The sequence below is a fragment of the Capricornis sumatraensis genome, chromosome 9 (genome assembly GCF_032405125.1).
Source record: "Capricornis sumatraensis isolate serow.1 chromosome 9, serow.2, whole genome shotgun sequence".
NCBI lineage: Eukaryota > Metazoa > Chordata > Mammalia > Artiodactyla > Bovidae > Capricornis > Capricornis sumatraensis.
In genome coordinates, this window is record NC_091077.1 from 83,488,101 (window position 1) to 83,511,865 (window position 23,765).

General features: G+C 37.1%; 1 protein-coding gene across 1 annotated transcript in view; it reads right to left on the reverse strand.

The window, feature by feature from the left end:
- Window positions 1-23,765, reverse strand: part of EDIL3 (EGF like repeats and discoidin domains 3) — a 335,221-nt gene that overhangs the window by 289,881 nt on the left and 21,575 nt on the right. Inside the window, exon 3 of the mRNA XM_068981124.1 lies at window positions 13,164-13,193. Within this exon, the coding sequence (XP_068837225.1) occupies window positions 13,164-13,193 (30 nt within the window). The remainder of the gene's footprint in view (window positions 1-13,163; window positions 13,194-23,765) is intronic.

The following is a 23,765-nucleotide window of genomic DNA, read 5'->3' on the forward strand; positions in this document are numbered from 1 at the left end:
ATCATGAGAAACACTGGAATGGAATCAAGATTGCCGGGAGAAATATCAATAACCTCACATATGCAGATGACACCACCCTTATGGCAGAAAGTGAACAGGAACTAAAAAGCCTCTTGATGAAAGTAAAAGAGGAGAGTGAAAAAGTTGGCTTAAAGCTCAACATTCAGAAAACGAAGATCATGGCATCTGGTCCCATCACTTCATGGGAAATAGATGGGGAAACAGTGGAAACAGTGTCAGACTTTACTTTTCTGGGCTCCAAAATCACTACAGATGGTGATCGCAGCCATGAAATTAAAGGACGCTTACTCCTTGGAAGAAAAGTTCTGACCAACCTAGATAGCATATTCAAAAGCAGAGACATACTTTGCTGACTAAGGTCCGTCTAGTCAAGGGTATGGTTTTTCCAGTAGTCGTGTATGGATGTGAGAGTTGGACTGTGAAGAAGGCTGAGTGCCGAAGAATTGATGCTTTTGAACTGTGGTGTTGGAGAAGACTCTTGAGAGTCCCTTGGACTGCAAGGAGATCCAGCCAGTCCATTCTGAAGGATATCAGCCCTGGAATTTCTTTGGAAGGAATGATGCTAAAGCTGAAACTCCAGTACTTTGGCCACCTCATGCGAAGAGTTGACTCACTGGAAAAGACTCTGACTCTGGGAGGGATTGGGGGCGGGAGGAGAAGGGGACGACCGAGGATGAGATGGCTGGATGGCATCACTGACTCAATGGAGGTTGAGTCTGAGTGAACTCCAGGAGTTGGTGATGGACAGGGAGGCCTGGTGTGCTGCGATTCATGGGGTCACAAAGAGTCGGACACGACTGAGAGACTGAACTGAACTGAACTGAACATTACTGCTGCAGGGTCCATTCAGTAATTACTAACAATCACTAAATTATCAGCTTTGTTAGGACACCATGCTCAAAGAACTGCTAAACAAAATGTATTTTATTGTACTGCAATGAAAACAGAAAAACAAAAATCCATGTAATGACTTTTAACTACTGATTTCAGACCTTTAAAGCATCCTTAGGGCTTCCCAGGTGACACAGTGGTAAAGAAGCCACCTGCCAGTGCAGGGGATGCAGGAGACCTGGGTTCGATACCTGGGTTGGGAAGATCCCCTGGAGAAGGAAATGGCAACCCACTCCAGTATTCTTGACCGGAAAATTTCATGGACAGAGGAGCCTGGCAGGCTACAGTCCATGGGGTCTCAAAGAGTTAGACACTATTTAGCATGCACATATGCATGCAAAGCATCCTTAAGATTCTCATTAAGGTATTAGTGCTATCCTTTATTTAAGTTGGGAACTACATCTATCATCACTCCTCTTTATATCATACAGAGAAGAACTGTGTATGTTAACAATGCTCTAAAATCAGCATAACTAATTTTTTTTATTCAATCATATGAAAAATATTTATTAAGCATCCACCATGTACCAAACAATTATTCTGGCAGCTAGGCATTTAGTATTGAATAAAATAGATCCCCAAATCCTCTCCCTTGGGGATTTCTCTCTCAGGCTAGAGAGAAAAATAAACAAAACACATAAACCACGCAGACAGTACTAACGTTAAAAAATTAAGCAAAGCAGAGGATCATGACAAGGTGGAGGTGGGACCATTTTAGAGAAAAAAAGGTCTTTCTGAGAAGGCATCTTTAGGTCAAGACATAAAGGATACAATGGAGGAGTCATGCAGATAACTTTTAGGAGAAGCTGTCAGATGATGGGTCTGTGAGTGCAAAACCCTCCCAAGAGAGTGTGTGTTCAGGCCTTGTGTCTATTATATGGAAAATAGAGGACAGGATAACTACAGAGAAAATGTAGCCAGGAGGTAATGAAGGGTGCAAATTACATCCAGCCTCAATCCTAGATCTACTGGAGGGTTGAATGAGAGGTTCTAAAGTAGCCTAAGGCTGAAGAGTGATGGGATCTCATGGCCTGGTAGGAGAATCACCCAGCCTCTGCTGAGAATGAACTGCAGAGGGGCTGAGGGTACCAAGAAGAGAGCCACTTAGAAGGCTACTACGTGATAGACCAAGTGTGAGAAGATGACTTGGACAAGGGTTATTGTATATGAGATGGCAAGTGATTATGTGCAGTATATATTTTGAAGGAGAGGCTAAAAGGGTCTGGTGAGAATGGAATGTAGTGGGAATCTTTAGGGTTGACCCTGACGATTTTGGATTGAGCCACAGACATGGAGGAGATTATAAGAGCAACTAGATTGAGGCAGAATGTTTTTTGAAAAAGCAAATATTCAATTGGGATGAAGGTAGGCAAGAAGATTTTCATTTCGCTATTTTATTATTTTTAAAATGTCTACAAGGTCCATAAATGACTAAGGTAATCAGATTATCCTTTAAAATAATAGGAAAAATTTTGCACATTATTAGGTACAGCTTTATAATATAGTTCATTTGGGTTTTCTATAAGATGGTATGGAAAACCCAAACGAACTTTCTGACCAGCCTTATATATGCATGACAAAAAAAAAAAAATTGAATAACTATTACTTTCATAGCTGAAAAAAATAGTATACGTGATCCTTACAGCAGGCCTTTTATTAATCCATTTTATAGACAATGAAAATGAAACCTATAAAAGGAAAATACTTCATAGGTAGGAGGCAGCTATTTCTAAGTGAATAAAAGGCAGTTTGCTGCAACAGAGTAAGCATAAGTTTCTCCAGAGAACCCTGAATTGAATCCTCCTTTCGTCAGTTGCTTACTGTGTAACCTTGGACATATTTCTTTAGGCTTTAAAATTAATTCAGTGCTTTCCCCTTTAATAGGAATATATATATCTGTACATATGTGTGTGTGTGTGTATATATATATATATATATATAGACACATACATGTATTTAAATAGGAATATTTAATTTAATTAGCTGTACTCTTTTATTATGAAAATTAAATTAAATATTGCACATAAAACACTCAGCACATTGCCTGACAAATGATCATAATCAAAATAACAACAATAATATGGGAAACAACACTGATGATAATGAATGTAAAAGCAACAGCTTAGAATCCCTGTGCTTATTATAGGGTAGACGTCATATAGTAACTCTTTCAGTTCAGTTGCTCAGTCGTGTCTGACTCTTTGCGACCCCATGAATCGCAGCACGCCAGGCCTCCCTGTCCCTCACCAACTCCTGGAGTTCACTCAGACTCACGTCCATCGAGTCAGTGATGCCATCCAGCCATCTCATCCTCTATCGTCCCCTTCTCCTCCCGCCCCCAATCCCTCCCAGCATCAGAGTCTTTTCCAGTGAGTCAACTCTTCGCATGAGGTGGCCAAGGTACTGGAGCTTCAGCTTTAGCATCATTCCTTCCAAAGAAATCCCAGGGCTGATCTCCTTCAGAATGGACTGGTTGGATCTCCTTGCAGTCCAAGGGACTCTCAAGAGTCTTCTCCAACACCACAGTTCAAAAGCATCATTTCTTCGGGACTCAGCCTTCTTCACAGTCCAACTCTCACATCCATACATGACCACTGGAAAAACCATAGCCTTGACTAGATGGACCTTAGTTGGCAAAGTAATGTCTCTGCTTCTGAATATGCTAACTAGATTGGTCATAACTCTTCTTCCAAGGAGTAAGTAACTCTTTAACGTACCATGTTTTATCCTTATAGCAAATCTTTCAGAAGATAGCTATTGGTCTGAAGATAAAAGCACCTAAAGGCATAGGCTTAGGCCTTTAGTTCCATAGGTTTTACCCTGCCCATTATGAATAGGAATATTCAACGCCTTCCTGAGCCAACAAATTTCTGGAATATTAAATTAATACTTCTTCAATGCTCTATTTGTAATAAACTTTGAGGTGAAACTTTGGACAACAACAACCTAAAAAGGACAAGGGCAATTGGAGAAGGACTTAGAGATAAATACAGTCATAGCAAAGAAGACTAGAAGTTAAATAAGGCTTGAAGTCCAAGTGTATACAGATAGTGGGACAACATGTATTGGTCTATTTTCCTGAAGCACATAGGTTGAAAATTAAAATATTTTGTATTTATATAATGTTTACTCATTTTTGGTGATAGTTCAATTTTGTCTGTCAACTTGGGCTAGACTGGGGCACCCAGCTGCTTGGTCAAATACTAACCTAGATACTGTTGTGAAAGTATTTTGTCAATGTGATTAACATCTACAATCAGTTGGCTTTAAATAAAGCAGATTACCCTCCATAATATGAGTGCACTTCAACCAATTAGCTCAAGGCCTGGACAGCAAAAACAGATTTCTCTGTGAAGAGAAACTTTGCCTCAAGACAAACAGAAATCCTGTCAGAGTCTTCAGCTGGTCGGCCTTAGAGATTTCAAACTTGACAGCCCCACAAGCACAGGAACCAGTTCCTTAATATAAATCTCTGTATTTTATATACTTATATATATTATATATCATTTTGATTCTGCTTCTCCAAAAACACTGACTGATATACTTTTCCTTTCCATTGATATATCTTTATTACTATTTTTGTTTACCTTAATAAAATATCAAACATAAAATAAGAAAAATACTATCTACATATAATAGAAATTTAAATAACTATTTTTCTCACAATTCAACACCACTATCAAGTATTTATCGAAAAAAAAACATCACATTTTTTTAATTAAAAAAAGAAGCAAGCACTATTTGGCCTTTTCACCACTGTCTCAGTGAATTGGCCAAAGCTAAATTTTTAGAAGGAATTACTTCTTTCCTATTCCACTGAGAATCTACAAATAATGACTTCTCACTATTCTTTAAAGATTGCAGCAAAAAACATTTCAGTTTTTAATATGTAAGCCATTCGTTTCTCTAGGGGATCTTCCTGACCCAGGGAATGAACCTGGGTCTCCTGCATGGCAGGCAGATTCTTTACAGTCTGAGTCACAAGAAAAGCCCATAAGCCTACTTAGTATGTATTTATGAGCAAAGGATATACTTGATAAAATAATTAGTAAGCTTCCTTTATGCACTAGAGGGAAAATAGACATGCCTGTATAAAAAAGGAGAAAATGTGTAATAAATGTAAAGTGAAACAAAAAAGGATGTGAAACTTTACTGTAGATTCCAAAGGAAATAAAGTGCTAAGATCAAAATGAAAAAGCAACTCATGTTCATTAGAGAATAATATGGTTAGATATCACTCCTTTTAAAATGCATAAGTTGTAGAATAATTGAGCATAGTCTGCCATGCAGAATAAAATTCTACAAGAAAACAGAAAGGAGATCTAGAAGAATCTGCACCACAATTAAGAAAATCAGAAAGTCCACCATAAACAGAAGTAATGCTTTTGTTAGACTAAAACTGAGCATTTCAAAAGTTAGAGAAAACTACCTAATCACTGGGTCCTGTGGTTAGCTTCCATTTATATATATATAAATGGATATTTTAAAAATCTGTTTGCAATGCAGGAGACTTGGATTCAATCCCTGGGTTGGGAAGATCCCCAGGAGAAGTGAAAGGCTACCCACTCCAGTACTCTGGCCTAGAGAATTCCATGGATTGTATAGTCCATGGGGTTGCAAAGAGACACGACTGAGCGACTTTCATTTTCACTTTCATGTATACATATATATGTGTGTGTGTGTATTTGTTTTAAACTATATATATATGAAGTTTCTTTATAAAACTATGAATATACATTTATAATATAAAACTATATTAAATCTTTATTACTGCTAAGGTGGCTCAGTGGTAAGGAATTCTCCTGCCAGTGCAGGAGATCCAGGAGACATGGGTTCGATCCCTGGACTGGGAAGATCCCCTGGAGGAGGAAATGGCAACCCTCTCCAGTTTTTTGCCCAGAGAAATCTCATGGACAGACAAGCCTGGATGGCTATAGTCCTTGGGGTCACAAAGAGCTGGTCGTGACTAAACAACTGAGCATGCAGCACCGCACATCCTCAGTGGCCAAACTGATCACTTCGAAGATGAAACACTAAAAGATTTAGAAGGAACTGGTAACAATGATGAAGCTCTGGTGTGCTGAATTACCACTGCCTCCACCTCTGATGGGCATCACGAAGGTCACAAGAATTCTTTTATAAACTATTGTATCCAGGCAATTATCTCTGTCATTACTACCATTTGGAATCAGATGTTAATAGGCCACAAATACAGATGTACATTTAAGCAAATGATGAAATTTTAACTTTATAAATATATGAAGAACAGGATAGCATTTACAGTGTAGTGTTTTTAATAAAGCTGATTGCTAAAAAGATTTTCCTTTTACATTCATCTAAAATTTCCATTTTTTTCTAATATTTTTATTATGAGCTAATTCAGTATTAATATTTATTTTATATATTCAAAACTCAGTCTCTTTCTTTGATATTAAAAAACTGACATATGACAATTAAAGCAATTAAAAATCTTCCCTTAGGCAAGAGAAGAAGGAAAAAAAGAAGAAAAATCAAGTTTTGCTTTTGAGTTGTTATGAATAAAAAGGTAACTTGCAGCTTGATTAATTTTAGCCACTGATTTATCATACAGCTACAAGATCTCAACTGTGTAATTTTCTGACTGATTGATCCCATTCAGTAATATTTTCTATTTCCAGTCTTCTTAATTTTTATCATGACAATTAATTATTGAGAAGAGGTAGTAAGAATACACAGAAGAACTATACAAAAAAATCTTAATGACACAGATAAACATGATGGTGTGATCATTCACCTAAAGCCAGACATCTGGGAATGCAAAGTCAAGTGAGCCTTAAGCAGCATCACTAGATGGTACTGGATGTGATGAAATTCCAGCTGAGCTATTTCAGATCCTAAAAGAGGATGCTGTTAAATGCTGCATTCAATATGCCAGCAAAATGTGGAAAACTCAGCAGTGGCCACAGGACTGGAAAAGGTCAGTTTTCATTCCAATTCCAAAGAAGGGAAATACCAAAGAATGTTCAAAACTACCACACAATTGTACTCATTTCACACGCTAGCAAAGTAATGCTCAAAATTCTCCAAACTAGGATTAGAACATGAACAGAGAACTTCAAGATGTCCAAGCTGGATTTAGAAAAGGCAGAGGAACCAGAAATAAAATTGCCAATATCTGTCAGTTCATAGAAAAAGCAAGACAATTCCAGAAAAACATCTACGTCTGTTTCACTGATTACATTAAAGTGTTTGACTTTGTCGATCACAACAAACTGGAAAATTCTTAAAGAGATGGGAATACCAGATCACCTTACCTGCCTTCTGAGAAGCCTGTATGCAGGTCAAGAAGTAACAGTTAGAACCAGACATGGAACAACGGACTGGTTCAAAATTGGGAAAGAAATATGACAAGGCTGTATATTGTCACCCTGCTTATTTAACTTATATGCAGAGAACATCATGGAAATGTTAGGCTGGAAAAAGGACAAGCTGGAATCAAGATTGCTGGAAGAAATATCAATAACCCAGATATGCAGATAACACCACCCTTACGGCAGAAACCAAAGAGAAAATAAAGAGCCTCTTGATGAAAGTGGAAGAGGAGAGTGAAAAAGCTGGCTTAAAACAACATTCAAAACAACAAAAAAAAAATCATGGCATCCTGTCTCATCAGTTCAGTTCAGTTCAGTTCAGTCACTCAGTCATGTCCGACTCTTTGTGACCCCATGGACTGCAGCATGCCAGGCCTCCCTGTCCATCACCAAGTCCCAGAGTTTACTCAAACTCATGTCCATTGAGTCAGTGATGCCATCCAACCATCTCATCCTCTGCCATCCCCTTCTCCTCCAGCCTTCAGTCTTTCCCAGCATCAGGGTCTTTTCCAATGAGTCAGTTCTTCGCATCAGGTGGCCAACGTATTGGCATTTCAGATTCAACATTAGTCCTTCCAGTGAACACTCAGGACTGATTTCCTTTAGGATGGACTGGTTTAATCTGCTTGCAGTCCCAGGGACTTTCAAGGGTCTTCTCCAATACCACAGTACCGAAGCATCAATTCTCCGGTCCCATCACTTCATGGTAAATAGATGGGGAAACCATGGAAACAGTGACAGACTTTATTTTGGGGGGCTCCAAAATCACTGCAGATGGTAAATGCAGCCATGAAATTAAAAGATGCTTGCTCCTGGAAAGAAAAGCTATGACAAACCTAGAGAGCATATCAAAAAGCAGAGACATTACTTTGCCCACAAAGGTCTGCATAGTCAAAGCCGTGGTTTTTTCAGTAGTCATGTATGGATGTGTGATCTGGACTATAAAGAAGGCTGAGCGTCAAAGAATTGATGTTTTAGAACTGTTGTGTTGGAGAAGACTCCTGAGAGTCCCTTGAACTGCAAGGACATCAAAACAGTCAATCCTAAAGGAAATCAGTCCTGAATATTCATTGGAGAGACTGATGCTGAGACTGAAGCTCCAATACTGTGGCCACCTTAAATGAAGTGCTGACTCATTAGAGAAGACTCTGATGCTGAGAAAGATTCAAAGCAGGAGAAGGCGATGACAGAGGACAAAATGGTTGGATGGCATCACCAACTCAGTGGATTGAGTTTGAGCAAACTCTGGGAGATGGTGAAGGACAGGGAAGCCTGGTGTGCTGCCATTCATGGAGTTGCAAAGAGTTAGACATGACTGTGTGACTGAACAACACCAAGAATTAATTTGATGAATATTTCTAGAGAGGTAAAATAATAGCTAAGTCAAAACAAAGAAAAATGAAGAAATTTGTATGACAGCAAGCTGAATTTGATAGACCTTATAGTTAATAAATTAAATTTATATAGATTAGTTCATTTGCAGCAGTTAATTTTCTAATGTAAATGTCTTAATTTCTTAAAAGACAGACAAAGGCATTAGTGTAATCAATTTATCAAGTCTCTCCTTATTATGAAATTTAATAAAAGATAAATGAAAATTGGATTTGTGCAACATGGGAGAAGCATCCACTGACTTAACTTTATTAAAGAGCATTATTAAAGTTATAGACTGATCTGTATTTTACACCTACAGATACATACACACACAAACACTCTTAATATTTGGACATCTTTGTTTTGAAGGCCTATTTTTCAGACCACTGTGTGGTGAACAGAGCAACACAGTTCTGAGACTATAAAAAAGAATAATTGATATTGCATTAGCTGGAGGATATTTTGAAAGAGAGTTACCAAAATTATTTGAGGAACAGCAATATAATTGGAGTACATATATCACCTCTTAATATGAGTCATTTGAAGTTACAGTATCTGTTATGATTGCTCCAAAAACATGAATCTCATTAGTTTATAATTAGATCTTGGGCTATAACCTAGTTTGACAGGATTTCTTATATAGTTCATTTGTGTTTTTATACTCAATGATAAGATGTTTAAATACCTGAACAGAAGATTCAACTAAGATAAATAAAAAGAAACTTCTGGTAGTTACAGAACCAGGTGTTAGGTGAAACTGCCCTAGTAACTCAGATGCTACAAATATGTTGCTCTGGGCTAATGCATCCCATCTGAACATTTGAAGATAAAAATAATGAACAAATGGATGGCTCCATATTCAATATGGGGATACATCTCCATGAGGAGTAATGCAGATATGACAGGTATTTTTTTTTTTTTTTGCATCCCCTCTGTAACTCAACACACACACAAAAGCTGTTACTAGGCACTTGCTTTTTGCATGGCAATTTAGAGGTTCAAATAAGAGAAATTAGGTGTATTTGAAAACAGACTAAAAACACAGTGAAGGATAAAAATATTGTAAATAGAATTATATGGGGAGAGAGTAGAGGGATCAGTTGTCTCTTATAATGCTGCAGTCATAATAATTCTAAATATAAGGCAAACAAAATATGCTCTATTGTAAAGAGAAAAGCCCAGATCATTTTGTAGAATTATAACACAAGTAACACACTCTCTAATATCTCATTAATTTTCTCAGAGTTATAATGTCTCTATTTTTATACTATCTGTTAGTCCAGACAGAAATCTATTATTTCTCTAAAATATATTCTGGACAATGAGAATTTGTCATGATTACCAAATTATAATTGATCAGTTCTGTATACTTCTGGGGTAATAATAACTTAGATTTATTATATAAATCTCTACCTTCCAAATATTTAATAAATAGTATCATTCAGTCACAGTGTCCAGTAGGCCCCTGTATATTTAGATAAACCATACACATATTTTTAAATAATAATTTTAACTTTTAATTCATATTTTAACATCTAGTGATCAGGAACCTGTGATGCTTTGGCAGCAATAAACACCTCCATTTACTTTATTTCTTCTACTGTTGAATTTTGAAGAGTAGCAGATCTCCTACTAGAAATATCTGAATTATTTAATTTAAAAAACCTGTGTCAAAGAACTGATGCTTTTGAACTGTGGTGTTGGGGAAGACTCTTGAGAGTCCCTTAGACTGCAAGCAGATCCAACCAGTCCATTCTGAAGGAGATCAATTCTGGGTGTTCTTTGGAAGGAATGATGCTAAAGCTGAAACTCCAATACTTTGGCCACCTCATGCGAAGAGTTGACTCATTGGAAAAGACTCTGATACTGGGAGGGATTGGGGGCAAGAGGAAAAGGGGACTACAGAGGATGAGATGGCTGGATGGCATCACAGACTCAATGGACATGAGTTTGAGTGAACTCCGGGAGTTGGTGATGGACAGGGAGGCCTGGTGTGCTGCGATTCATGGGGTCACAGAGAGTCGGACACAATTGAGCGAAAGTATGTATTTTAAAAAGTCACTGTCCAATTATACTGTGAATCAGAAGGAAGAATGTGAAACTGATAAAGCTATCATAAGGGGATATATAAAAGTTTAATCCAGGTACAATTACTATGTCAAACAATTGACTGGGTTTCACTGATAATTTAAATAGAATCAAGAAATAACAGGAAAGAAAGATAAAGAAGGATCACAAAGGATAAATTAAGCAAGTCTGAACCTGGAAAAGATCATTCTAGATAAACTCTGTTGGCAGGAGATGAAAGCAAAAACAGAGAATATTAATAATCCATTAAATATATTATGCATTATATTTTAAATAGACATATTTTGATAAAATAGACATATGAATAGAATAATAAATATTTAATTTAGAAAATTATTGAAAAAATTAGGGGCAAGTAGTAGAAACAAAGGACTAAACAATCCAATCCACTTTCCACAATTATTCATAGCCTTTATGAAATCAGGCCTTTACTAACCTCATAATACCACATCAAAAGTTTTAATAGAACTACACAATTATATTTTTTATTATATATTTTGATAAAATTAAAGGAATAACATTTGGTTCCCAGTGGCAGTGCAATGTAAAAGGAATGTCTGCTTTATTAAATGCAAATTTTCTTAATGTAATATTCATGTGAAATTATTTAAGATATTACTTAAGAATACATTTGCTCTATTCTAATTGTCTATGCTAAAATCACACAAAAAAACCTGGTCATATCTGAAAAAAAAATTTTAAAGCATAATTTAAAGTCTATGATGTTCAGATCATTCTCAAGTTAAATATTTGTGCGGGGGAAGTATTTAGTTGCATTTACAAAAGAATTTCTTGATAAGCATAGAAAGTATTAAATTAATTTAAAACAAGAAAATTATACCAAGAAATATTTATATTTTAGGTATTATTTACATTAAGTTACAATTAATCTTCGTCACACAAAAATAATAATTCTTTTGCAAAGTCCCCAAAATTGCTTGGCAGGCAACCTAACAAGGAATGGGGTATAAGAATATTAGAGGAATGAGCCTGGGCTAGAAAGCACGGGCTCACAAGGACTGGTACTCACAGAAAGAAAAGATTCAATTGAGGCTGAGAAACAGTCTTGTCAACACTATAGCCTCAAGTTAGGGCAAAAAATTCAGAAACCAGGCAGTGGAAACTCATAACACATAAGTCTGCTACTGAGTCATATGATTAGGTTGCTCCTAAAAGTATGCTACATAATACTGACTAGAGTAGGAGAAAATTATAGAGAGTTCTTATCCAAATCAGGTTACAAACTATCTAGCAATATTATGAAAATTAAACATTAATTGAGAATTTACCTTATTCTGTGATTCCATTTCAAGACAGTGATAATGAACATAATGCAATATGGTATTTTTGAAGTTTACCAAAGATATTTGTAACATGTCTATTTCACTTTCTTCCATTGAATTTTGACTTTCTGAACTACTTTTACAGGTAAAAATCTCTACCCAGTTTTAGAAGGTAGAAATCAAGAAGTCTTCTACCAACTGAAATGTTGTCTCTGAATTGAAAAAACCCTATCTTGTACCCAAGTTCCAAATAACAGGGCTACATTTCACATTTCCTATAAAGTCAAGTCCCATTTGTGTCCATTAGTTTCAGTAACCATTTCCTGCTTATATGTCTCAGGCCTAACTCCCTCAAACTGCCTAAGACAGACTCTGGTGCAAAGGTCTCATCTTTCTCTTCCAACCAGCCTCTGACCTCCATCTTAAGACTTCATCCCTTTTTCCTGATTTTGCTGTCTGCTAGCCCGGGCCTTTTATTGCTTGCTAACCAGACTGACTGGTGCTGACTTTCTTCTTATAAATGTACTGTTGGCATTCCTCACAGATTTTAGTTCAGATCTCAGCCTTTACTTGATAAATGCTGAGATAAATGCTTGATAAATGAGCAATATCATGGAGCCAAATTTCAGTATCATTAAGTTATAACTACAGAAATTATTTTCTTAAAGAAAGTGAGTATTTGAAGCAACAACATGATTTTTATCCTTAAATTTATATGAATATCATGTTCAATATCAGTTAAATATGTGATAATGCAATATTCTATCATGGTAAGTCATATTTCTGAAAGTATGTTTTACCACTTTCCTCTTTTTCCTTTCAGTCTCATTTTATTATTTTTCTGCATTTTATCATTTCAGTTTTTCTCCCCATTTTATTACTTACTGGCACTCTTCTCAATGTTTTAATATTCCAATTTTCCTTATTCCTTCCTACCGATGTGTTCTGTGTTATGATTTCCTCTGTGACAGTTCATTTTTAATTATTTTCTCTTTTTACTTTAAACTCATAACAATGTCATTTAGTCTGGGGCAGTATAATGGATTCAAGAAATAAAGTATATTAAATTGTGCCAGGTTTCTGGTTGAAACCTGAACAAATACATCTCTATTAAAGGCCTTAAATAGGAATAATTTTTATAGCATAGAAACTTTACCTGCTGAAGTTGGCTCTTCTTCATCTGATGCTATGATAGAGGAAAAGAGATGGAGGGGGGAGTAGGGGGAAAGAGAGGTGGGAGTGAGGTGAGAGGGAGAGAGAAGGGGAGAAAGAGAAAGAGAAATTGAGATTGAACATAAATATATTTCACATTTCTAAATAATAAATAAAAGTATCTGACTTGAAATTTTGTGTCATACACTAGAAATTTGTCATTAGATAATTAGATAAACTGATACACATGTTAAATTAACAGTTAAGTACTCCCATATTTTTAAATAAGGATTAGAAAAGACCATTCAGTTATTTAAATTTGAATTTTCTGTCCTTTTGCAAACAAGGTTGATTTTTTTTTTAGTCTGAGTGCAAATTATATTATAAATAATATTGTTTAAATATAAATTATACATTACATATGAATATCCCAACCATCACCACTTCATGGAAATTTTCCATTAGCAAAGAGGAATTAAAAGGTATTGTTAACTGTCAAAAATTTTGCTTCACGAGGTAGAAATTCTTTTAAAAAAATAGGAATTATTAAACCTTAGAGTAACTTAGAATCACTCTGAGTGTTGGTTAAACACAGAGATTCAATCTTTCTCTTGCCCCATCACATTCACACACAAATACACTCAACTCATGGGTATCACACATTTCAAGATTCAGCAGTGGCAGTTCTGTGGTGAAACCACAGGATCCTGCAATTTAAAGGTCGATGCCAAGTGATTCTGACACCAGCGTTCTACTGCCCATACATGGATAAGCATGGGTATTACAAAAGGAGAGATCACATTATGAAAACAACTCTCTGCTAAAGCAGTTCATAACTCCACATCTATACAAGATGCCAAACTCTGGGCCCCATTTCAAACCAATTAAGCCAGTCTCTTTCAACAGTAGTAGTTTGGAGCCAGAATTGAGATAAGACTAGGTAATATCATTTTAATGTATTGATTATATTAGAGCTATAATTCAAATTGTTAATCATTTTGATTGGTTCTTTAAAGGGAAGCATCTTTGAGAACAGCACAACTCCAAGGGTAATCAACTCTGTGTTTGTGGAGGATGGAGCTGCAAGAGTGAAGCTGCAACAGTGAAGCAGTTCACAATGTTGCCTAGAATTCACGTTTCACTAACAGACATGCTCTGTGAGAAGATATTTCTGCTCTGTGCACAAGTGCAACTTAAGCAGAATATTACTGTTGAATTATATTACTCTAGGCAATACTACTTCATTGGATTTATGAAGTTTTAAAATAAAAATTTACTCAGCTGAATTGCTTATAAAAGAGCTTTGTTCCCAGGTGATTCGTTCATCAAGGTACCACTGTCTAACTAGGGAGAGTTCTCCACTCTTTCCCGTTAGGGTTACATCTGCACAGTGTACACATTAGACAAGCTTACTTTGTGTCCTGACAGTATTTTCCTCTCACACTGTTTGGCTTGTCTCCTTGGCACCAGAAAAAAAAAAAAGAAAAAGAAAAATCGAGAGTGCAAACACACTTGGCACGCATGGTGTAGAGAACATAAATTTTTAAAAGCTTTTTGCTGCTTTATCATGTCCCAAATACATCACAACATGTTCAAAGAGGAAAACCTTCAGTAGCTTCCAGGAATTCCCTTTTAGGAAAATACCACAGGGGCTTAAAGAAGTGTTGACTTTTATGGGTCATTGTTTGTAAAAAGTCTGGAGATTCAAAAGGAACAACAACCAAAAAAAAAAAAGTTTATAGCAGGTCACTTTGTGTGTGTGAACTGAATTTATAAAAGAAACAAGGAGATGAAGTATACTCTTATTTGATAGATGAAGGGACAGAGGTTCCTAGTGACATAACAATTTGTCTAAGGTCAATTTGAATTTGAGCTCATGTGGTTTGAAAACCATTTTTTCCACTGTGCATTACTTTCTCACAAAGTGCTGATTCAGTATCCACTAAAAAAGAAAAGTAAACAGGAGAAGGAATCAAGAAATAAGGATTAGTTATAACTATGATAACATTCCTTGGTCTTAGCCTAAGGGGAAAAAAACAAAAACTGGATATAAGGGCTGCAAGAGAAATCCCTTTAAGAAATGAAGTGCTGTCTTAGAAACTTTTTCAAGTCCCTTACAATCCAGGGATAGGCAGACGCAGCTTAGAGTCTGCCTAGATGGTTAAACAAAACATCCTAAGCCTGTAATGCCTAAGAAAGAAGATCAGAAGTACTAAGATTTTACTTCTTCATTATATATGGAGAAGCAAGAAATTTTTGGAAAGAACCAGCAAGTACAGAAGTAAAGACAATTCTAAACTTATAGGAGTAATAGCAATTAGTCTTAAAAACTAAGCTTCTGGGGCAAGCAGTGCACTAACCTACACTTGAGACTACAATACCTGAAAGAAGGTTTGTAACAAATGAACAATATTACAATCAGCAGGTCCACAAATCTGCAAACAATCACATTTCCACGAAACATCTCCATAGTCGTGGTTTCTCATAACATGCAGATGTAACTATATTCATATTGCTAACTATATTCATACTATTAACCAATATGCATATTATTAAAACAACATTCCCTGGTGGCTCAGATGGTAAAGTGTCTGTCTACAATGCAAGAGACCTGGGTTCAATCCCTGGGTTGGGAAGATTCCCTGGAGAAAGAAATGGCAACCCACTCCAGTACTCTTGCCTTGAAAATCCCATGGACGGAGGAACTTGGTGCAGGCTACTGTCCATGGGGTCACAAAGAGTTGGGCACAACTGAGCGACTTCACTATATACTCACAATGTCACATATGGGTTAGGATTGGTATTAATTCACTGTTTCAGTTATCGCTGGCAAAGAAGGCCTTGTAGACTAACTCATTTCCAAAAAAAGCACCATGAATTATAAAAAGGTGACAGCAAGAGCCCAAGGAGTACAACCAAAACTCTAAATGGACAGTAGTGGTTTATTTAGTAACATTTAAGTGAAATTAAGGATCACAGAAGTCATCTCATGATATCCAATGATTCCTCACTCTTTTATCTGCTTCTTGGAATTCATGAATCAGCAAATCAAATAAACACAAACATATTTGTGTCACATGCAATTTATTCTAATCCTGGAAATTAAAAACACAAGAAAAATAAAAACTAAAAACTCTGTATTGTTCTCCCTGGTGACAACATAGATGAATGTACTGAAATTATAGTAATAGTAGGAAAACAGAGAGCAAATGTATATATTTGATACAAAGAAGCTAACCCAGCATGTGGACCACAATAAACTCTGGAAAATTCTGAAAGAGATGGGAACACCAGATCACCTCACCTGCCTCCTGAGAATCTGTATGCAGGTCAAGGAAGCAACAGTTAGAACTGGACATGGAACAACAGACTGGTTCCAAATAGGAAAAGGAGTACGTCAAGGCTGTATATTGTCACCCTGCTTATTTAACTCATATGCAGAGTACATCATGCAAAATGCTGGACTGGAAGAAACACAAGCTGGAATCAAGATTGCCGGAAGAAATATCAATAACCCAGATATGCAGATGACACCACCCTTATGGCAGAAAGCGAAGAACTAAAGAGCCTCTTGATGAAAGTGAAAGAGGAGAGTGAAAGAGTTGGCTTAAAACTCAACATTCAGAAAACTAAGATCATGGCATCTGGTCCCATCACTTCATGGCAAATAGATGGGGAAACAGTGGAAACAGTGACAGACTTAATTATTCTTTGGGGCTCCAAAATCACTGCAGATGGTAACTGCAGCCATGAAATTAAAAGACACTCACTCCTTGGAGGGAAAGTTATGACCAACCTAGACAGCATATTAAAGAGCAGAGAGACATTACTTTGCCAACAAAGGTCCATCTAGTCAAGTTGTGGTTTTCCCAGTAGTCATGTATGGATGTGAGAGATGGACTATAATAAAGCTGAGCACTGAAAGAATTGATGCTTTTGAACTGTGGTGTTGGAGAAGACTCTTGAAAGTTCCATGGACTGCAAGGAGATCCAACCAGTCCATCCTAAAGGAGATCAGTCCTAAATTGTAAGGACTGATCCTGAAGCTGAAACTCCAATATTTGGCCACCTGATGTGAAGAACTGACTCATCTGAAAAGACCCTGATGCTGGGAAAGATTGAAGACAAGAGGAGAAGGGGATGACAGAGGATGAGACAGTTGGATGGCATCACCGACTCAATGGACATGAGTTTGAGTTAACTTCGGGATTTGGTGATGGACAGGGAAGGCTGGTGTGCTGCAGTCCATGTGGTCGCGAAGAGTCAGACATGACTGAGCGACTGAAATGAACTGAACTGAACTGAAACCAGAGTGGTCCTCTCATTGCCCATAACAGAATCGTCTGGGATTTTGTTAAAATGTCTTAGAGGATTTGACATTTGGGTGTTTGGATTTGAATTCTGGCTAATAGCCCAAGTTTTTGCATTTTTAGAAAGCTCGTCATGTGCCTGTTATGAACACTAGGTTTGAGAATTATGGCTCTACCCATAAAGTTTGCTGCAGAGCAATGGGTTCCGTTGTTGGAAGAACAGAAGCAAATTAGCAGGCTTGTAGAAAACCCTCTTCAGTGTACACTGTGGTTGCTTCAGCTACTTTCAATACTTTATCTTGCAATATGTTCACATTTATTTGACTTTCTCACTATCAGTGCCTTGGGGGTGATGACTCGCCCTTCAAATTTAGAAAGAAAGTTTGTATCTCAGAACAAAGTAAATATTTTTCCTTTTCCTGCGCACAGTTATTTGTCTAGGTAAGTATATGATCCATTTGGGGACAGTAATATATGAGGACAGGTTTATGTTTGGGCAAGAAGCTCTTGGAATTTACTTCCTTCTGAGAAAGTGTCTGCTAATAACCCTCTCTCTCTCTCACCTCTTCAGATACAGACAAGCAAGTCTATGGCCCCAGAAGCAAGTTGACAGACATCTTGCAACCAAGATGGAAGCTGGCTTTAGAAAGAAGCCAGTTCTCAAAAGACTAAGTAGATAAACAAAAGGAAATTAGATTATTGATGATATTATTAAGCCATTGAATCATACCCTGATGTCACTCTAGACTTCTCGCTCTGAGGAAAAATACTAGCACTTCATTGTTTATATAGTTTTAGTTGAGCTTTCTCTTATTTGCCAGTAATAGCACTCTACTGCAAGGCTACATAGTTTTGCTGTTCCCACTTAAAATATATTTGAATGCCTAAGAAATTAATTGTCTCTGAAGGAGGCAACAAAGCTCCGCCTAGTCAAGGCCATGATTTTTCGAGTAGTTAGGTATGGATGTGAGAATTGGACTATAAGAAAGCTGAGCACTGAAGAATTGATGCTTTTGAACTGTGGTGTTGGAGAAGATTCTTGAGAGTTCTGTGGACTGCAAGGAGATCCAACCAGTCCATCCTAAAGGAGATTAGTCCTGGGTGTTCATTGGAAGGACTGATGTTGAAGCTGAAACTCCAATACTTTGGCCACCTGACGCAAAGAACTGACTCATTTGAAAAGACCCTGATGCTGGGGAAGATTGAAGGCAAGAGGAGAAGGGGATGAAAGAGGATGAGATAATTGGATGGCATCACCAACTCAATGGACATGACTTTGAGTAAATTCTGAGATTTGGTGATGGACAGGGAGGCCTTGCATGCTGCAGTCTATGGGGCAGCAGAGTTGGATACGATACAACTGAGCAACTGAACTGAATTGAACTGGGGGAGGCAATACTGGAAATATATACGGTTCAGAACTGTACTTCAGAGGACAGGTGGGCTTTCTGCAAATTTTAATTTTTCCACATAGCTCACCACCACATTTTGATACAATGAATCTATTTCTCTAATTTCAAAGTTGCTCACAAACTTTTCAGGGCAGTCTGGCAGTGAACATGTTCATGAACTGATCTGGTGCTTGATCAAAGAAGAATGCATTCTACAGTTTTTTCTTCCCTTCCTTCTCTCCCTTCTCCTTCCCTTTTTCCTTTGCTCAAAGGATCAACTATCAAGTACAATAACTATCCACTGATGCTGTGAAAGTGCTGCACTCAATATGCCAGCAAATTGGGAACACTCAGCAGTGGCCACAGGACTGGAAAAGGTCAGTTTTCATTCCAATCCCAAAGAAAGGCAATGCCAAAGAATGCTCAAACTACCACACAATTGCACTCATCTCACAGGCTAGTAAAGTAATGCTCAAAATTCTCCAAGCCAGGCTTCAACAATACATGAACCATGAACTCCCTGATGTTCAAGCTGGTTTTAGAAGAGGCAGAGGAACCAGAGATCAAATTGCCAACATCTGCTGGATCATGGAAAAAAGCAAGAGAGTTCCAGAAAAACATCTACTTCTGCTTTACTGTCTATGCCAAAGCCTTTGACTGTGTGGATCACAATAAACTATGGAAAATTCTGACAGAGATGGGAATACCAGACCATCCAAACTGCCTCTTGAGAAATCTGTATACAGGCCAGGAAGCAACAGTTAGAACTGGGCATGGAACAACAGACTGGTTCCAAATAGGAAAAGGAGTACATCAAGGCTGTATATTGTCACCCTGCTTATTTAACCTATATGCAGAGTACATCATGAGAAACGCTGGACTGGAAGAAACACAAGCTGGAATCAAGATTGCCGGGAGAAATATCAATAACCTCAGATAGGCAGATTACACCACCGTTATGGCAGAAAGTGAAGAAGAACTAAAGAGCCTCTTGATGAAAGTGAAAGAGGAGAATGAAAAAGTTGGCTTAAAGCTCAACATTCAGAAAACGAAGATGATGGCATCTGGTCCCATCACTTCATGGGAAATAGATGGGGAAACAGTGGAAACAGTGTCAGACTTTATTTTTGGGGGGCTCCAAAATCACTGCAGATGGTGACTGCAGCCATGAAATTAAAAGACGCTTACCCTTGGAAGAAAAGTTATGACCAACCTAGATAGCATATTGAAAAGCAGAGACATTACTTTGCCGACTAATGTGTCTAGTCAAGGCTATGGTTTATCCAGTGGTCATGTATGGATGTGAGAGTTGCACTGTGAAGAAGGCTGAGCGCCGAAGAATTGATGCTTTTGAACTGTGGTGTTGGAGAAGACTCTTGAGAGTCCCTTCTGAAGGAGATCAACCCTGGGATTTCTTTGGAAGAAATGATGCTAAAGCTGAAACTCCAATACTTTGGCCACCTCATGCGAAAAGTTGACTCATTGGAAAAGAGTCTAATGCTGGGAGGGATTGGGGGCAGGAGGAGAAGGGGACGACAGAGGATGAGATGGCTGGATGGCATCACTGACTCTATGGGCATGAATCTGAGTGAACTCTGGGAGTTGGTGCTGGACAGGGAGGCCTGGCGTGCTGCGATTGATGGGGTCGCAAAAGTCGGACACGACTGAGCGACTGAGCTGAACTGAACTGAACTGAGCCGTGTATTGCTCTGATATACATGTACTATTAAAACACACATACTTCTTCATTGAACCAGCTCTAATTTCTATGTGGTCTCAACAATTCTTATATCTCCTGTTTCCTTTATTTTTTTTTGGTTGCTGTTATTTTGTTTTTGTCTTATCCTTGGGTGTTTTAAGTACACTTTCAAAACATAGGAATTCTACCCATTTAAAATAATTATATACACAGCATGGCTCACCATCAAATTGGAAAAGCTCATTACGAAATATATAAAATACACTTCTTAGCATACGATAATTTATTTTACGAGATGTTACTCAGTTCATATTGATTTATGGATCATTTTGTCTGCTATACTATATAGTTAATTATGCACTGAACATGCTTTGCAAATATAGAATTATCTGTGCAATCCTTTATTTCCATGAGCAAAGCAACAAGAAATATGTATTTTTGTACTTTCACAACATCTTAGAATGCTTTTACTCAACTGCAGTGATGCAAAAATATCAATGATGTTATGTATGCACGATTATTCATGCCTGCCCAGATGTTAAATGCTATAAATGTGTGTGTGTATGTGTGTGTGGGTGTGATTACTAAGACAAAGTAGAGTAAACTACCATTTAAAATTTGTGAATTCAGTCATTTAAGTAAGTTGTGGAGCTGCCTCTGGAAGTTTTCAGGGAAGTATTTAGAGGGAGGTTTTGGTTTATAAAATCTTTGTTTTATTGTTTGTTGATTTGCTCGTTTTTGGCCAATGGCCCAATGAGGAAGTGCCTCAGGACTTAAAGTTGTTATTACCAACTGCTTCTTTGCGAAAGCATGAAGAGAAGTGATAATCTCTCCTGGCCAAAGACTTCAGAAGGCATACTGTGTGGTCACTTCCCCACCCTAAGAACTGCAGAATAACCGGGCCACAGTGAGGAGCAGCAGAAACTGCATAGAAAATGTGCAGAAAATTACAAAGTCTCCTCTGGTGCTAGATTTGGAGGATGGCATTTATTTGAACACAGTTAACAATATGCAATACCTAAAATATAAGTATCTACACATGTGGTTAGCATGTTTACTAGTCTCTGCCATTCGACCAGGAGTTTCATGAGGGCAAGGATGTGCCTCTTTTGCTTACCCTTATAACTATAGGGTAGTACTAGTTTTAGACTAGTACCTATAACACAGCAAGGCTCAAATATTTGTCCACAGAAAGAAAGAAATTATGAACAAATACTTAATTCAGTCTTCCGTGTTACTCAATAAAATTTAGCTACTTCATTATGTTACATTAGTAGGCTTACCAAAGAGAAAGTCTTAAATGTCATCTATATTTTAGTTAGATCAAGTTATATGTGCATGCGTGTGTGCTCATTTGCTTCACTCATGTCCAAATCTTTGTAACCCAATGGTCTGTAGCCTGTCAGACTCCTCTGTCCATGGGGATTCTCCAGGCAAGAACGCTGGAGTGGGTTGCCATGCCCTCCTCCAAGGGATTTCCTGACCCAGGGATCGAACCAGTGTCTCTTATTGTCTCCGGCATTGGCAGGCAGGTTCTTTACCACTAGCACCACCTGGGAAGCCCCAAAGTTATATGTAATTATATATAATAACTTGTATCATTAAATATAGTCATATAAATCAGATTTTCTTTCTCGGGGCAGGAGAGAAAAGGAATAATAATTGAAAATACAATGCTCTAATAACCATTTGATCATCTCATGAAAATACAAATCTGTGATTTTAAATTAAAAAGCACCAAACTATAGCTTATTAATTTAATAGATTCATTAAAATAGAAAACACCAAATTCACTCTATAAAGTTTAGTAGTACTAGAGCTCACATGAGTTTTATAAGCTACTTATATAGTGAATCATCTTAACAGCAATTAGCAATGCATTTGTGATTTTTCAATTTAGAAAGAGGTACAAATGGGGAAAATAATAAAGAATGAATGAAAGCTTTGGTTTCATTTTTTTCCTACTGAGTAAAAAAAACAACATGTAATTTACAAAGTATTCCCAGAGTACTGGGTAGCAGACAGTAAGTAGACTATATTCATATCCCAGGTAGTATTAAAGAGACTTTGGGGACATAATTAGGGCATATTTTGCTACTTAAAGGAATCACTAAAAAGATCTTTAAGCTAGGTGATTTGACATTATAAAAGCCTATAATCCAATATCTCATGTATCTATACAACTGTTCTCAAATATCCTTTGTTTATTCAATGTGCCCTCCCTCATATTTGAATTCATCTCATCACTATAGACTGAATGCAAATCTTACCACCCTCAATTCTTCAGTATTTATTTCAGTTTTTAGACTTAGTTGACTCTTTAAAGTTCCCACTAGCTTTTAAACTATAACCTAAAGGCAGTTCTAATCAAAATGGCAATAGTATTTTTTAGTCTTGGTTCTGAGCTGGGCATTTTTCATGATCCTTCTTTCCAGGGGAGCAGTTATGTTTTAATTTTGCACAGTGCACATTATTAGTACTAAGCAAATATTTCTGGAAAGCTATCCAGTTTTAGAGATGAGAAAATGAAGTCCAGTTAGTGACTGGGAGTCATGTAAAAAGCAAATTGGAAATTAAACCTAGAGCAGCCTAAGAAAATTCATGAACCAACAGAAGAAACTTGTGAAGGATAAAGCAGATCTGGAGTTAATAGAAATGATTGGTCACATTTATCAACTTCCAATAAAATTAATTCATAATTGTTTAAAAATTTAATACAGGAGAGAGGGGATAGACCTGGAAAGAAGAATGCTATTTAATGTGACAGGAAAGTCATGCAGGTGAGGTCACTTGCTTATCATATGTGAATTTCAGATGGTTACAGAATCCATATCGTTCTGTTTCACAGCAACTGACAGAAGGAAGCTAATATCATCAGGCTCATGTTCTATGGATTTCTGCTTTATTTATGCATGGGCAACCACTCACTTCAACCTCAGTTCACTCCTATAATTCTGGACAAACGAGCTAATCTAAAATGTAAATCTATTAAAACCGAAAGAACCAAAAAAGTAATGGCTAAGTCAGCAAGACCGGGACAAATCTCACAGAAACACCCACTTAAGGAAACCACAGAATCGTTGCACAGAAAATATTAATGTCAGAAGAGATTTTGTGATTAAGGAGTCGGCAAACAAACAAAAAAAAGAATTGTTATAATCGGTTAAGATTTGCATTATAAGATAGAAATGTATTTATTAAACTAT